General features: G+C 31.0%; 2 protein-coding genes across 2 annotated transcripts; both read left to right on the top strand.

The window, feature by feature from the left end:
• The first annotated feature begins 1,162 nt into the window (after positions 1–1,162).
• On the top strand, positions 1,163–4,326 carry LOC114924349 (uncharacterized). The gene is made up of 3 exons (XM_029288726.1): positions 1,163–1,932; positions 2,244–2,737; positions 3,221–4,326. The coding sequence occupies exons 1-3, from the start codon at positions 1,163–1,165 to the stop codon at positions 4,324–4,326; spliced, it is 2,370 nt and encodes a 789-aa protein (XP_029144559.1).
• A 764-nt stretch (positions 4,327–5,090) lies between these two features.
• On the top strand, positions 5,091–5,918 carry LOC140174702 (probable fatty acyl-CoA reductase 4). Its single transcript, XM_072200201.1, has 4 exons — positions 5,091–5,206; positions 5,282–5,363; positions 5,505–5,555; positions 5,640–5,918. The coding sequence occupies exons 1-4, from the start codon at positions 5,091–5,093 to the stop codon at positions 5,916–5,918; spliced, it is 528 nt and encodes a 175-aa protein (XP_072056302.1).
• Positions 5,919–16,937: the final 11,019 nt, after the last annotated feature.

The raw sequence follows: 16,937 nt of genomic DNA, 5'->3' as shown, positions 1-16,937 counted from the left end.
AAAAAGGAACGAAAAACAATACAACAATCAGAGAAGAAACACAACGCAACCAGAAAAATAACAAGGAGCATAACAGAAGTAAGGGAACACAATCCCACAAAGAGATCACCAAGAATATATCCAAGACCCATTATAAGGAAAACTGGGTTGAGAACGCTATAGCTTCTCCAACTCAAATGGAGGAGGAAATGGAACACTTAACCCAAATAATGCTACAAGAAGGGAAATCACCTGATCCAAAAACTATGGCCGAGGATGGAAAGAAAGACATGGAGATGGAAAATGGGGAGAAAAACCCAACTGAGAGTTTACTAGAAGGAGTGGATTTCAACACACCGGAAATCAGTGTTCTTAGAGACAGAAATGCAAATAAACTGACCTGATTTGTTGATCGGGTGAGGTTTTTGTTTCCCTTTTCTTACCTTTTTTAAGTCTCTATAATTCTAGTTTGGAATGTTAGAGGTGCGGCTAGTGATGCTTTTAGGCGTACCTTCAAGGATATGATGAAGCAACATAAACCAGATTTAGCTATTTTGTTTGAAACTAAATGCAGCGGTGATATAGCAAAGAAAGTTATACAACATTTGGGTTTCACTAATTTCATCATTGAAGAAGCTCAGGGTTTTGTTGGAATAGAAAGGACCTTAACATAACTAAAGTAGAATCACATCGACAATACATTCATGTGAAAGTCCAGTATCAAAGAGACAAGGAATGGTTTTTGACGTCGGTGTATGCTAATCCACACAATCAAATGAGAAATCAGCTTTGGCCTAAGCTCCTAAACATAGCAAACTCGATGGATGGAGATTGGTTGATAGTCGGTGACTTTAATGAAATTAAGATGCTTCGAAAAAAAAAGGGCGGAGCGGCTTTGGATATGAGAGCATGTAACAACTTTGCAAATTGGATCAACATATGTGGACTGATTGATTTAGGCTTCATAGGATCAAGATTCACGTGGAAGGGTCCAAAATAGGATGGGCATGATAGGGTGTTCAAACGACTGGATAGGGCACTCTCTAACCCTGTGTGGAGAACCAGATTCCAACAAGCAACAGTTGAAGTTCTTACTAGAACCAATTCATACCATCACCCTCTTCTTATCAAATGTGAAAAGGAAAGAAATGGTAGCTATACTAGACCATTCAGATTTGAAGCCATGTGGGAGTTACATCCAGATTTTCAAAACTACCTAAGAACAAGTTGGAACAAAGAAAACTCTCTATTGACAGCTATTGGAGAACTTAAAAAAGACCTACTGAAGTGGAATAAGGAAATATTCGGGAACATCTTCAAAGCTAAAATAAGACTTCTCAACAGAATAGCGGGCATTCAAAGAAGCAATACGTACGGAGTAAATCCCTATCTAGACAAATTGGAGCAAGATTTGAATAAAGAACTAAATGATATTCTAGATAAGAAAGAGACCTTTTGGGTGCAAAAATCAAGACAGGAATGGATAGTAGAAGGAGATAGAAATAAAGAGGAAATAAACAGAATTCAAAAGCTTCGGAACAAAGAGGGAAACTGGATCGAAGAAGAAGAAGAACTAAAAGCACATGTCCTCAAACACTTCCAAGACCTATACCAAGAGCAGGTAAATATCATTCTGGTTGATAATTTATCAGTTTTGATGCCTAATTTCAATACTTCTGATTGTAGGAAACTCATAGCTATGCCAACAGAAATGGAGATAAGAAGAGCTATTTTCAGCATCGGATCGCTCAAGGCACCAGGAAGTGACGGACTTCCGTCTCTCATCTACAAGAACAACTGGGAGATAATTAAAGAGAAGTTGTGTAATTTCATCTACTCCTGCTGGACCGAACCAAAACAGATAAAACAAAGCAACACTACCCTCTTGACGCTTGTCCCTAAGTTCAACAACCATGAGTTTATAAGTCAATTCAGACCTATTGCTCTCGCAATGTGTGCTACAAAGTTATAACCAAGATCCTGGTTGATAGAATAAAGCCTCACCTTAATGATAGAATTGCAGTTCACCAATCTAGCTTTGTTCCAGGAAGGAAAATCCAAGACAACATTGTGATTTCTAAGGAGATGATGCACACCGTGAGAAGAATGAAAGGAAAAAAATAATTTATGGCCATCAAAATTGATTTTGAGAAGGCATATAATAGGGTAGATTGGAACTTCATGATGAGAAGACTTCAAGAATTTAATTTTTCAAGCCACCTAATCAATTTGATTATGAACTGTGTCCAAACGGTTTCTTACAGTGTCATTTGGAATGGTAATAGAACGGAAGAGTTTGTGCCTAAAAGAGGCTTGAGACAGGGAGACCCCATCTCTCCCTACCTGTTTGTCATCGGCATGGACAAACTTTCCTACCTCATAGAAGACCGGGTTAAGAGAGGTTTATGGAAGGCAATTAGAGTGGGAAGGAAAGGACCTGACATATCCCACCTTGTGTTTGCGGATGACCTTCTCTTGTTTGCTGAAGCAACAATAGATCAGATTAAGGAAGTGACAGAGGTGATTGAAACCTTTTGCAAAGCTTCGGGACTGAAGATTAATGTAGAAAAATCCTCCATTGTTTTCTCTAAAAGAACCAATATGGACATCCGGCATGAAATCACTAAATATTCGGGCTTTAAAGAACAAAGGGACTTAGGCCGCTACCTAGGGGCTATGATCACTAGCAACAGAAAAGGGAAAGAGAACTTCAAAGACATACTAGAGAGAGTCCATAACAAATTGAAAGGGTGGAAGAGTAAGTGCTTATCAATTGCGGGAAGACTTACACTAGCTCAATAAGTGTTAAGCGCAGCTCTCAATTTCAGCATGCAATATGAAAGAGTACCAAGAGGAATCTGTTTAGAGGTGGAAAAACTACAGAGAAGCTTCATATGGGGAGATGAACCAGATAAGAAGAAAATACATCTCATAAGTTGGAAGACCCTTTGCCAATCGAAATATTTGGAAGGACTAGGATTCAGAAGGCTCAACACTATGAATGATGCTTTCCTACTAAAAATTATTTAGCAAGCTATGGAGAATTCGAAAGCACTTTGGGTTCAAGTCCTTTCAAATAAGTACTGCAAAGGAAATATGTTGAACATTCTTATGCAAGCAAAACAAGGAGACTCACCCTTTTGGAGAGAAATTATAAAGCTATGACCTACGTTTTTAAATTGTTCTATTCACTACATTGAAAATGAATTATCTACATTTTTTTGGAAGCAAAATTGGTTAGAGAATAAAGGGATCCTCATAAATAAAGCGTTAAATTTGGACACTGTGGATGCTGAAAGCCTAGTGTGGGAATGGACCAAGCAAAATGGCGAATGGGACATAGACAGACTTAATCAGAACTTGCCTCCTGAGATTGTAATGGAAATTATATGCAAACCACCACCTCAGGCAGAAAATGATGACGATAGAAGAGGGTGGAGACTGTCTCACGATGGGAATTTTTCTATTAACTCTACCTACAAAGAACTCAGAAAGTGGCCAAGTGAGGAGAAAACTATTTGGAAACAACTTTGGAGTTGGAGAGGTCCACAAAGAGCGAAAATTTTCTTATGGACAGCCATACACAAGAAATTGATGACAAATCAGAGAAGAGTCAGAATTTTTGGAGGAGCAGGGAACTGTACGCTATGTAATGGAGGACAAGAAGACATCGTTCATGTGCTGAGAAATTGTCCAAAGGCTTCAACAATTTGGGTGAACCTAGTTAAAACAGACGAAATCCCTAATTTCTTTCAATTGGAATGGGATAATTGGATAGAAATAAATCTTCAACAGCAACTGGGAAAAGATGAAGAGTTAGACTGGAGGGACGTGTTTATTACAGCTTGTTGGAGAATTTGGCAATGGAGGAACAAAGAAATTCATGAACAACAGTATAGAAGACCAATGCAACCATATGCAAAAATTAACAAAGAAGCCAAGAAAATTAAAAAAGCGCTTGAGAAAGCTTACCTCATCGGACAGAGAAGAGGAAGAATTGAGAGGAACGTTCAATGGAACCCCCCACCGGCAGGATGGATCAAATTGAACTCGGACGGAACAACTCAGGGCAACCTAGGAACTATCGGCTGTGGAGGAATTCTACGGGATGAAGAAGGGCGCTGGATAGCGGGCTTTTCTCACAAAATTGGAGTCGGAACAGCTTTCATGGCGGAACTCTGCGGTGTGAAGAAGGGATTAGAGATAACCTGGACAATGGGTTTTCGAAAAATTGTGGTAGAGATATATGCGGGAGAAGTGATAAAGCTCCTCAACAAGGGAGAAAACTTGGCCTCCCACCCTAATGCTGTGGTCAGAGAGATATATGAATTAAAAAGAAGAAATTAGAATATTCATTTTGTTCAAATATATAGAGAAGGTAATATGTGTGCAGATTACCTGGCAAAAAAGAGTTTAACAATGGAAGCTGATTTCATTTTTTGGGATATACCTCCTTCTGACCTTAGGAGGATTATTAGTGATAATGAAAGAGGGGTTATCTTACCCCATTTAGTTTGTATCTAGATTTTTTCTTGGGCTTTTTAGCTCCGTTTCATTACAAAAAAAAATTTGTATTAGGCTAAATTTGTTTATGGACTTGCAATAACGAGTCAAGATAAAAATTAATTTTCTTTCTTACACACAAACCAAATTTATCAAACAAAATAATTAATTAATAATATTTGATTATTATCTTAATTTTACAAACTCAACACTATTAATACAACATATATATATATATATATATATATATATATATATATATATATATATATATATATATATATGGAATCTAATTGATTCGATTTACATTAAAAAAGTATTGATTCGATTTATATAGAATTATTTAGGATATGTTTGAAACTAAAATTAAAATAGGACATTGATGTAATTTTGAAGTTATTAAAATGGTATATTAGTGTGTTATTTTTATCCCTTATAAATATGAGGTTACAAGTCCTAAAAATTTGATTTCCGTATGCAGTGATAATAATCCATAGCGTTATTTATTCCTTTATAGCCCCCGCGAGCCCTAATTTTCTGGTTGAGTTTATAAATATTTTAGGGCAAATTTGCATGGGTGGCAAAATACGTATGTATTTACAAAAGCAATGGGAGAAATGGTTGTGACGAGCATGAAGGCAAATATACCATTGATCATCACACGCCCTACTGCTATAATCGGTACTCATTCAGAACCCTTTGAGCGTTGGATTGAAGGTGTTAGGTAAATAGCTACTTAATTTAATTACTATATATTTGAGTGACTAAGCTAAATGATGATATAATTTTGTGATTACAGAACTATAGACTTTGTGTTTGTCGAGTATTTCAAAGGAGCAATAACTAGTTTTGTTGGTAATCCACACATAATTCTGGACCTGGTGAGTATGACTCTTCAAATAAACCATTTTAACTTTGAATTTTTTGTATCCATTTGTTTAAATATCACACAAAAATAATGGTGTATGAAGGTGTGAAGCTAGTTTATAATTTTTATAATTATTGTCTTTGGATCGGAGTAGGTTATTAGTTTGATGTTTGAAGTAGATAGGTTTCTGATCTCTCAGTCTCAAGTATTGCTTCATTTTTCTTCTCCGACTTGATTAATATATATATGATTAAAAATATCAAATTGTGGGATTGAAATGATGATGCAGATACCAGTAGACATGCTGGCAAACTCAATTATCATAGCACTATTGGTTCATTCTAAGAATAATTCTTCGAACAATTTGATCTACCATATTGGCACTTCGTTAAGAAATCCAATTAAATCTTCGGATCTTCAAGATATAATGCGTCTTTATATTACAAAAAATCCATGGCTAAATAATTATGCAAAGTCCGGCACTTTCTATGAAAAATTTACATTCAACCCTAATTATACGGAGGATCATGAATTTCCCCAACACAAGGTATTGGCTCAAATAAATTAAGTTATCATAATTTGTATTTAATGGAACTATTTTTTTTATATGTAATTCTTAATTAACGTTGAATTTTATTCTATATTTTAACTAATATTATATTTTCCCCTTGATTGTTACGGTGTAAAGAGATCAAAATTGAAGAGGATAATTGACCTTTATCGTTCTTATTTTCCTGATCAGCTTAAACCTTGCAGAATCTAAAATTTATTATAATTCTGATATCGCATATCAATCAAAAGTGCACAATGACATTTTGCCATCAGTACATACTCTTAAGTTCCTATATGACATCAGATGTTCTTCTGGTATTTCCAACCATGAATAATTAATATTAAAAATAGGCACCCCTATAATATTACTAAGGAACATAAACCACTTCGCTAGACTATGTAATAGGATATGATTGGTGATTACAAAGCTTGGAAACACATCATTGAAGCAAGAAGCTTATCAAGGAATGGTCATAGAGATAAGGTCTTCATTCCCCAAATGACGACTTTTACTGCTTCTGATCATAGAATTATACCATTCAGATTTTAATGCAAATAATTTTCTATAATGATATATATTCTATGCATTATCGATCAATTAACAAAAGTTAAGGTTAATCATTATCAAATATAAAATTAATATTAAAAAAATTATTTTTACACATAATCAACTCTATACGTTGCACTTTTAAAAATTATTCATAAAAGAAGTCTATAGACAACATGGTAATCAGAGGTGACCAATACTTAATGTTTGCCTATATTGCTCACAGACAAGCCCATCCAAATTATATGGTAATCACCATTGAGATAGCAGTGTTATGACAGGTAAAAAATTATCCAATGGTGATTGGATAGACGCAGAATAGTAAATTTAATGATGATTATTAAATTTTTTTATTTTCACAATATAATTTAACCGCCTTATTTAGATGTATCAATTTATTTTATATAATATATTAAAATATAAAGCGTTCAGTATATTTGGCGAATATTATGATTGTGGATAAAATAAGGCGAAGCTAGTGTCCTATTTGTTAAACCATAGAAACAGTACACACTAAAAAAATCCACACAAATTCAGTACACAAACATTAATGAGGACTAAGAAATGACATGCAAACACCAACAATAATAATACAGAGTGCACATTTTTTATATATAAAATAGAAAAATTTTAAAAGTATCTGAAATATTAGTATTTTAAAGTTACCTGAAATATTGATTTTGGGTTTGAGCGTGAAGCTCAGATTTTTTTGAGGCAGCGTTCGAATTGTTTCAATACCGAGGTGTCGCTGTCCAAATTCTTCGTGAAGAAGTGGGAGGTGGTATCAAAAAACTCCAATGTTTAAGTTAACAAGGGCTTTAAGCAGGTTGTTGGTAGATTAGAATGTAAACCGTAAGAGGTGTCAGGAAATTTATAGTAGAGTGTTAATCATCTTTGTTAGAGTAGTTCCACCTTTATTGGTGGATAATCGTTCTTTTTATCTTGAAAATTTGTTAAAATCTATCTTTTAGAGGAGATAGAGATAGCAGGAGAGATTTGGAAAAACAATTACTCACTTGGATAAGTAAACCGGTCCTTTGTTGACGCGTCCGACCTCTTTAAAGAGATCGGGTACGGATTGGAGGCCCCCTTTATGAATTGAGCACCTTATCCTTGTTGAGTCTGACTTTGTTTATTTAGGGCAAGTATAAATACTCAGTATTTCAATAATTTTTTTCATTAATTTTAATTATTAAAAATATATAATATATTAATCGAAATCAATAATTAAAATTACTAACATAATGATATTTTAGATACATTTAAAAATTTTTTAGAATATATAAAGCTCAAAGAGTAAAATATCGTTTTTGTCTCCAACGTTTGAGGTGAATTCTATTTGTATCCTTAACGTTTAAATCGTTCTATTTGTGTTCTTAATGTTCAAATCATCCTATTTGTATTCCTAACGTTTATAAAAGTGATTCAATGTTATCCTACCGTCAATTATACTAATAGATCAGATTATATTTTTTAATTATTCTCATTTGGATGTATTTATTCTCAATTAGGTCTCACTTGGATGTGTTCAATTTTAATATTGTACCCAAAATTTGTGTTCAAATTCAACTATGTCCCTAAAAAAATGAATTATGTAAATGTTGCAGGGATTAGTTTTAACTTTTAATGAGTTATTATCCGGAGTGAATCAATCGGTTCTAACCCAGACATTTGTATTCTAATTTCAATAAAGAGATTTTTAGAACTCCAACTAAAGCTCATGATGTGTAATTGACGGCAGGATAATGTTGAATCACTTTTATAAACGTTAGGGATACAAATAAGACGATTTAAACGTTAGGAATATAAATAGGACTTACTCCAAACGTTAGGGACAAAAATAATATTTTATTCAAGCTCAAAAAAATTGAGAAAGACACTTAGACTACGTTTGTTTTTGAAAATAAGATAAGACAAGACACTAAAAACAAAACATAAATGACGGAGATACAAAATTTAATATCCTTGTATTCTGTTTGATAATAAAGTAGAACAAAATATGAAAATATAATTTATTCTCATTTTTTTCATTCAAAAATTTTGAGAAAAAAAATATAATAATAAAAAATATAATTATAAAAAATTAACAAAAATAATAAAAAAATAAAAAATAAATTATATTTTTTGTTAGTATTTATATATCTTTTCTATTAAAATAAATACAAAATATACTAATTTAATATCTCTAAATACAATATTTCTATTCATATTTTATCTACTAAATACAATTTTATATCTTAATATTCTTATTTTAATGTCTCCTTCCTATAAATAAATACAGCCAAGGTACGTCATAGAAAAAAGAGTGGACGTGGCTAATTTTTTGCTAGGATATTCATATTGATTCGTGCTTGACTTTTCTTCCACACCCAAAAAAATTCCACAGTTTAGTATAGCATATTCTATATATATATATAAAGGTGCGTTTTTCGGTGTCTACATATTTTTGCCGAAATATTGCCGAAGAAATTATAATATTGACAAGTGGATATAGAATTGTCAAGGTAATAAAATTTATAAACGGCGTTAGCTTTTTTTTTTTTTTTTAACGTATTGATAAAAACGTTGCTTAAAGAGAAAGAGTTACTCTAAATCGTTAATTTGGCTCTGATACCAATTTTTAGAATGTAATTTCTTTTTCAAAATTTCTATTAACTCTTCATATTTTGCTTCAAATAAGTTTATAATTTGTATAGATTTGGTTAATGGGACTTTATGATTTGCAATTTCATAATCAAAAGTATTGACCATTTCTACTATTACTAATTCTGATTTTATTTTTATAGTTTTTTTTTTCAATCTTGTTTTAGTTTATAATAATCTTTTATCTGTTTGTCTTTTTCTTTAATATAAATTTTCAAATCCTCAAAAATTTCTTTTATTTCTACATTTTCTGATGTTTCTAAATATCTTTTTAATTTTTCAACTTCATTTTCCATTTTTTCTTTCAACAGCTTTAATTCCTTTAAGTCATAATATGATGTTCCAGGCATTTATAAATTTTTTAAGTTTAGCTCCAACTTGTTTATATTTGTTCTTATTTCTATCCTTTTCATTATAAGGTCATTAATTTCTAACTGAAGATTATTTAATTCCCTTTTATACTCCTTTATTTTACTTTTTAATTTTTTCGCCCTTTTTCTTTTTATTTTGTTTTCTGGTCTTTCAATCTTTGTATACTTCATTATTTATCTTAGAATTTCTGCAAATTCTATCATCGATTCATCACTATTTTCTAGAGATTCTATTAATTTTTCTAACTCTTCAACTTCTCCTTTTAATTTGTCATAGATTATTTTTAGAGCTTCAAATGCTCTTTGATTTATTTCAGAAAACTGTAAATAATTCAACCGATTTTCTCTTTCAAAGAGCTCTTGTTTCTTATCTTGATAGGTTACATATATTTTCTCTTTATTTATTGTCATAACTTAGTGTTTAGGGATTCATTTAATTTTTCGACCTTTTTTGTTAATTCTTTTATTTCATAATTTTCTTCTTTAATCTTTAATTTAGATAAACTTAAAGGGCTATTAATTTTGGATTCTCTTATTTGAAAATTCGATGAACCTAATTTTCCTGATGGTTCTTTTAGTAAAAGAACTGGGTTTTCAATAGCTTTATATTTTGGTATTTCTGTTTTTACAATTTTCTGAAATAATTCATCGACATAAATTCTTTCTCTGTTTTTAAATATTATACTATGATGGCTATTTGTTAAAGCATAATTTATTGCATATGTAATTGAAAATGGTTCATCGTCTTGTTCCATTAGATTCTTTCTGTGAAATTTATAAGCCAAATTTATAGATCTTCCAAGATTTTCACTTGATAAAGGTATAGCATATCCAAGATGGGCATTGAATTTTAACATTTACGTTTGCCAAGTTTCCATGAACAATTCCAATTATTTGATCTATTGGGTCATCAGTAATTCTTTTGTCACAAATTGCTAAGCTTATTGGTGAATTAATTCCTTTCATATATGTAGATTTGATTAAGACTTGTATAGTGCTAATATGAATCCATCCAATTTTAGATCTTTTTTGTTGATCCTTAATTTTCTCGATCTGTTTACTCAATTCTTCATCATTTATCAAAGCTATTTCAAGTTCTCCATTAGCAGATTTTATCTTTATAGGGGCTTCAAGTTGAATTTTTCCATAGTATATTATATTTTTTCTATTAAAAACTTCTTTTAAAAGATTTTGTTTATTAAAATTTTCATTTGATTTGAGATTTAATTCTGTTTTTAGAACATCCTGTTTTTCATTATCTAATAAGGCAGATAATTTATAATAATCAGATTCTTCCGTTAATTCTAAACTTTCTAAATAATTCATAACTATGAGATTAAGACAAAGGCGTACCTTTCTGGAGAAAAACTTCCTTTATTTAGAATATTTTACATAAGATGTTTTTATCTCCAGAGGGGAGATTGTAGATACTAACTCCAGAGGGGAGTTTAGAATTGGTTTTTCCTAAGGGAATTCTTCTTCAAACTATAGAATCGCCTCGGCCGCTTCCTCCTTGCTCTCCTAGCATATGAGTACTCTTAGCCTTCTGCTTTCTATTGTTTGATGATCTCTTTAATTGCCTAAGCAACCTATTTATAATGGTTGGGTCTGATGGACAATTCCCATCCTTACCCTTCTTATGACGTCATTGCTTACGTCATTGTTTATTATCTTGCACCAGCTACATTGTTGGTGCTCTATGACCTAAGCGCTTACGTCACTATGCAATAATGTTGAGAGATGCTTCAGATGTGCTGTCCTCCTCTTTCATCATGTGACCTTCAGATGCGTTGTCTTCTTCCTTTATCATGTGGGTGGATCCCATTTCATTATTACTTTCTTCAGATGTTTCTGAGACACACAGCTGGCACTTGTGGTCTTCTCTGTCTTTTATCAAATAGCAGAGATTCTTCTTTATCCCTTCGGGGAGCTTTTCTAAGAGTCCAGATAAGTTGTAGAATGCTGATTCAAATTCCACTAAGAGTCTCATCTCTCTTTCTTCAATTTCATTTCTTTTACTGGACACAAGCAGAGTATTTCTGCTTTTATAATTGATTCTTGTGTGAGATTCCCTTGTTATCTTTTGAGTTCTTTCGAAGACCCTTGCTAGTGTGCTGGCTAGTCTACCTTCATGACTGTAGATTGTTAAATTTTGAACTTGATCAATTGGTTGAAAATTTCCTGGGAAGACGGACATGAATATTACTTGATGTGCTGGAACCAAGCACTCTTCTTCTTCATTAAAAATAGGTTGACTGTTTGTAAATTTTAGGGATATATCCCTTGGATTTACATTGTCAATCATATTTTTAAATCTCTTTACTGCATCAACGAATCCTGCAGGAAACTCACTAATAATTTTTAAATCATTAAAAATTAAAATTGTATCAATTAATCCATATTGGAAAAACTGATAGGTGTCAGATGGGGAAGCCTCTGGAAATATAACCAGCTTTGTTAGCTGTTCTTTGGCAATAGGATAATATCCCAAGATTGCCCTTTTTTCTTCAGTCCAATTCAGGACTATGTTAAGGGTTTCTCTGAGATTTGATCTACAGACCCTTTTCTTTTCCTTGATTTCAGCCCTTGTAGGAATGTTTCTTATTATCCCTGTTCTCTGGGTTTGAATTGGAGCTTTATCTGCTCTTTTTAGGGTTTGCTCTGGATGAAGAGCTTCATATTCTCTGAAGGATTCCTTTGCTTCTTCCAGTGTTAAAAACCCTCCTTTATGAATTATCCTTGATTGATGTGTAAATGGTGCTGCTTTTTCCCAGGCATCATATACTCCTTTCATGGGGCCATTATAAATTACATAATATTTTTTATCTTGGGTGGATTTTTTGATAATTTCAGCAATTGTTTTATTTTCTGGAATTTTTTCCTCACCTGATTTGTCCACCACGCTTAGCTGGCCGAACTCTGATGGTTTTGGTTGTTGTGTTGATTTCATTGCTTCGATGGCCTTCTTAAGGGATTGGATCTGTGTCCTTATTTGCTGACAATGCTTGCATTTTTCGAGTTCTTGTTCGTATTTTTGAATTTCTTGATCTAATGCGTTGTAGACGAACTCCATTCTCTTGTTAATGTATCTGCAATAACATTTTTGTCACCTTTAATATATTCAATTTTTATTGGATATTGTAACAGAAATAATTGCCATCTTACCAGTCGTCCATGATTATAATCAACTTTTAAATTATATCGTATGAAACCTGTTAGGTAACTTGAATCTGTCCTTAATGTAAATTCTCTGGGTAGTAAATCAATTTTCCATTTCTTAAGAGATTTAATTGCTGCTAGAGTTTCCTTTTCATGAGTGGTATATCTCTGTTCTGTTGGAGTAAAAGTTCCTGAAATATACCTGCAAAGTAATTCCTTTATGGAATATTTAGAATCTAGTGATTCTTTTTCTTGTTCCAAACTTTTTATAGTTTTCTTAGCTTTTAGACATCCTGACCAGGTTATGTCTGAAGCATCTGTTTCTACTATTAAGTAGTCGTTTTCTTCTGGAATATAAAGTTCTGGAAGTTTTTCACATAATTCCTTAATTTTTTGAATTTGCATACTATCTTTTTCATCCCATTTCCATTCTTTTTTGGTACTTATTTTTGGAAATAAGTTTTTAGTGTATTCTGTTATATTCTTTAAAAATCCTTGATCCGAAATATAATTTATACACCCTAAAAATCTTTGTAATTATTTTCTATCTTCTATTTTATTAGGAAATAAATTTACCTTTTCTAAAATATTTGGTTGAAGTTTTAGCTTTCCTTGAGTGGATAGAATTAATCCAAGAAACTCTATTTCTTGTTTTGCTATTCTCGCTTTCTTTTTGCTAAGAACTAATCCTTTCTGTTTACATCTTTCTAAAACTATTAATAATTTTTGAAGATGATCCTCTTTATCCTGATTTGTAAAAATTAGTATATCATCAATGTATACTAAAACAAATTCATTTAACTCTTTTAGATTTTCTTCCATAAATCTTTGATAAATACCTGGGGCTTGTTTTAATCCGAATGGTAATACATTCCACTCATAGAGTAATACACTTGTTGATTCTTTCGTTGGACAAGTAAAAGCAGTTAATTTCTTTGTTTCTTCGTCTAAACGAAGTTGCCAATATCCTGATTTTGCATCAAGAGATGAAAACCAAGTTGCTCCTTTGATTTTTTCTAAAATAGAATCTTTTCTTGGAAGTTTATGAGCATCACCAATAGTTGCTTCATTCATTTTCTTATAGTTTATTACCATTCTTCGTTTTTCCCTTTTAATTTCATTATTGTTTTCAACGTAAAAAGCTGGAGCCGCATGGGGACTTTTACTTAATCTTATAATTCCTTTTTCCAAAAGATCCTTACATTCTAATGAGAACTCTTCTCTATCTCTTGCGGAATAAGGAATTTTATTTAGAACATTTATCTCTTTTGTGGGATCTTTTAATTTAATGCTTACTAATTCGTTATTTGTATTTTTAATATCTAAAGGATTTTCAGCACAAATTTCATCCAAAAGTTCTTCTATCTTTATTTCAAGATTATTTTTTGGAATATTTATCTGAAAGTATAGATTTAAATAACATGTTTCTAATATAGAAAATATTTTAAATTTTAAGATCTTATCTATAGTAGTAGTTGGTATTTTTATACGTTTTGATTTTTGATTTATTGAAGAATCGTGTGGAGCTTTTAAAACTATATATGTTAATTCTTGAATGAATGGATGATATAGCTTTAAAAAGTTATTTCCTATGATAAAGTCCATTCCAGAATCTAACATATATATAGATGGAACAATGAACCTATAATTTTGAATAAAGATTTCAACCATCTCTGCTTTTTGGTCAATTTTATGTATTGATTTGTCAGCTATTCTAACTCTTAATGGTTTCTTTAATTTTTTCCAATCAAGTTTTATATTTGAACTAGCAAAGCATTGTGTTGCTCCAGAATCTATGAAAGCATTTATAAACTTTTCTGTTATTTTTATAGTAATAAATGTAGCATTATTACTCAGTCTCTGAGTCTGTTTCCGAGACATATTCAAAAATATAGTCTAAGTTATCATCAGATTCTTCTAATGGTTCCATGAAACAAGACTTAGCAATTTCTATTTGTTTAGTAAGATCCTTTTTATCCTTCTTTTTTGGGCATTCATTTGCGTAGTGTCCTTCTTGGCAATACCAACATTTACAATTTTTTTTTTATTCGGGCAATAGTTATTTCTTTGTCTTTTGTTTTTACTGTTATTTTCTTTTCTAAAATATCTCTTTTTTCTCCAGTTTGGATAGTATTTTCTTCTTCTAAATTGATATTTTCTTTTTCTTTGAAAATTTTTATTAAGACCATATTTTTGAGGTATCTCTTCATTATCCTGACAGCAAATTCTAATTATATTTGCAAATCTTTTTTGAGTTGCTTCTTGCATACAACGTTCTTTTATTTCCTCTCTTATTGCAGAGGTTGCTCCACCAAAATTATTTTCAATTGTTCCTCTATTTATTTCTCTTATAAATCTTCCCATTATAAATTCATTAGCAGGATATGGAAGTTTTGTTATATACATACTAAGATAATGATTTTTATCCTCTTCTTTTAAGTTGTAATAATGTATTCTATATTCACATATATAAGATTCCACATTACATAAGTCATATATCTGAATATTAGCTAAATGGTTTTTTGCTTCTTGATATTCTTTATTACAGACTTCTTGTCTATGATCTATAATATTTTTTCCAAAAAATTCTTTATATAGAATCATCATTATATATAATATCTTATCATAAGCTGTTGTTTTTGTTTCTAATTCTTCTATTATTTGGTTTTCTATTGATGTCATATAATCTCTTATAGTTCCTTTAGTATGAAATCCTATGTAATTCCAAATGTCTCTTCCAGACAATTCACTAAGTTTTGGATTAGTAAAGGCTTCTAATAAGAAGGAATTCAACCAGTTTTCGAAAATTTCTTTTTCGTTCTTTTTGCAGTCTAAATCGAGCATTCTTTCTCCTTCCATTTCCTGGATTTTAGGAACATATTTTGATGGTATTTTTGTATATTTTGAATCTTTATTTATAAAACCTTTTTTAAAAGCATAATTATCAAAATCTGTTTCCCATTTAAATTGAGATTGATTATCCTTAGATGTTCCAGCTTCATTTTTTACTTGTATTGGAATTGCTGGTTCTTCGTCACTTGAATAATCTAGAATGTGTTCTTCATTTTCTATATTTTCAGCATTTACTAATTCTTCTTCTATTTGAAAACCATGTTCCATAATATTATTTTCTTGAGCCATTTTTAATTGTTTAAAAAGCATTGTAACTTCTTCTAATTTTTCTTCTATATTCATAATTTCAATGGTGGTTTTACCTTTAAATCTGTTACGTTGATTATATTTTGACACTTTTCTTTTTTGAGATTCTCTTTTTCCTTATTTCTTTGAAATTTTATGGATACTAATATTTCTTCAAGAATATCTACTATAGAATTTAATTGCGGATTAAAAGTATGATAAAGATGTGGGGAATCATTTCCATGGTAACATTTTTTTGAAATTCCGTGTGAAAAGTAAGTTTTTTCTGGTTTTTGAAGTCCTTCAATAAAACTTATAGTAAAATAAAGATTTTGAAAAAAATCATTTTGTATTGATTTTAAGAATTCGATGTCATTACAATTAACATTAGTTAAAATCATTAATTTTTGATCTATTAATTTTGATAATTTAATTATTTCTTCTCTTAAATTTTTTAATTTACTTTGACGCTTTCTTTGTGAAGAGTTACCACTTTTATATTTAGAAATAACAATTTGCTACAAGGCTAATAACGCTATTCCGTTAACAAATTAACTGCTGGGACCCATTTTTTATTTTTCGGCAGTTTTGGCAGCAAACTAAAGGCACGGGAGAATTCGCTATATATAAAACAAGGACTAAGTAATGACACACAAAATAAATCTAGATAAAATAAATACACGGTAAAAGAATTCCACAGTTTAGTATACTAACTACAAAGTCTCCATCATTTTTTATGGATAAAACAAAGTACGCACTAAAAAATTCCACAATTTTGCATACAAACATTATTAATAAGGACTGAGAAATGACACAGAAAACCCTCAAAATTAAAAAGTGCACCAGTTATACTGATAAAATAAATACACTAAAGAAAATTCCACGATTTAGTATACAAATAACTACACAGTGCCCATCATTTTTTATAATAAAACAAATACACACTAAAAAGATTCCACAATCTAGTATAGAGACATTAGTAAAGACTAAAAATCACACACACACACACAAACTACAACGTGCACATCATTTTATATAGATAAAACAAAAACGCACTAAAAATATTCCACAATTTTGTATACAAACATTAATAAGGATTAAGAAATTAGACACCTCAAAATTTAAAGAAAAAACTACAAAGTGCACATAAATCATAATCTTCTATAGATAAACAAAT

The sequence above is a fragment of the Arachis hypogaea genome, chromosome 8, assembly GCF_003086295.3.
Source record: "Arachis hypogaea cultivar Tifrunner chromosome 8, arahy.Tifrunner.gnm2.J5K5, whole genome shotgun sequence".
NCBI classification, from domain to species: Eukaryota; Viridiplantae; Streptophyta; class Magnoliopsida; order Fabales; family Fabaceae; genus Arachis; species Arachis hypogaea.
This window is presented reverse-complemented; position numbering and strand designations above follow the sequence as displayed.

What these genes read in the sequence shown, in the direction of transcription:
- LOC114924349 (XM_029288726.1), top strand. Translation starts at nt 1,163, where the DNA reads ATGTGGGAGTTACATCCAGATTTTCAAAACTACCTAAGAACAAGTTGG. An exon ending in AGACCTATTGCTCTCGCAAT is followed by an intron (nt 1,933 to 2,243) that starts GTGTGCTACAAA and finishes GGTTTCTTACAG; the next exon opens with TGTCATTTGGAATGGTAATA. An exon ending in CAAATTGAAAGGGTGGAAGA is followed by an intron (nt 2,738 to 3,220) that starts GTAAGTGCTTAT and finishes AAAATTGGTTAG; the next exon opens with AGAATAAAGGGATCCTCATA.
- LOC140174702 (XM_072200201.1), top strand. Translation starts at nt 5,091, where the DNA reads ATGGGAGAAATGGTTGTGACGAGCATGAAGGCAAATATACCATTGATC. An exon ending in CGTTGGATTGAAGGTGTTAG is followed by an intron (nt 5,207 to 5,281) that starts GTAAATAGCTAC and finishes TTGTGATTACAG; the next exon opens with AACTATAGACTTTGTGTTTG. An exon ending in CACACATAATTCTGGACCTG is followed by an intron (nt 5,364 to 5,504) that starts GTGAGTATGACT and finishes GGATCGGAGTAG; the next exon opens with GTTATTAGTTTGATGTTTGA.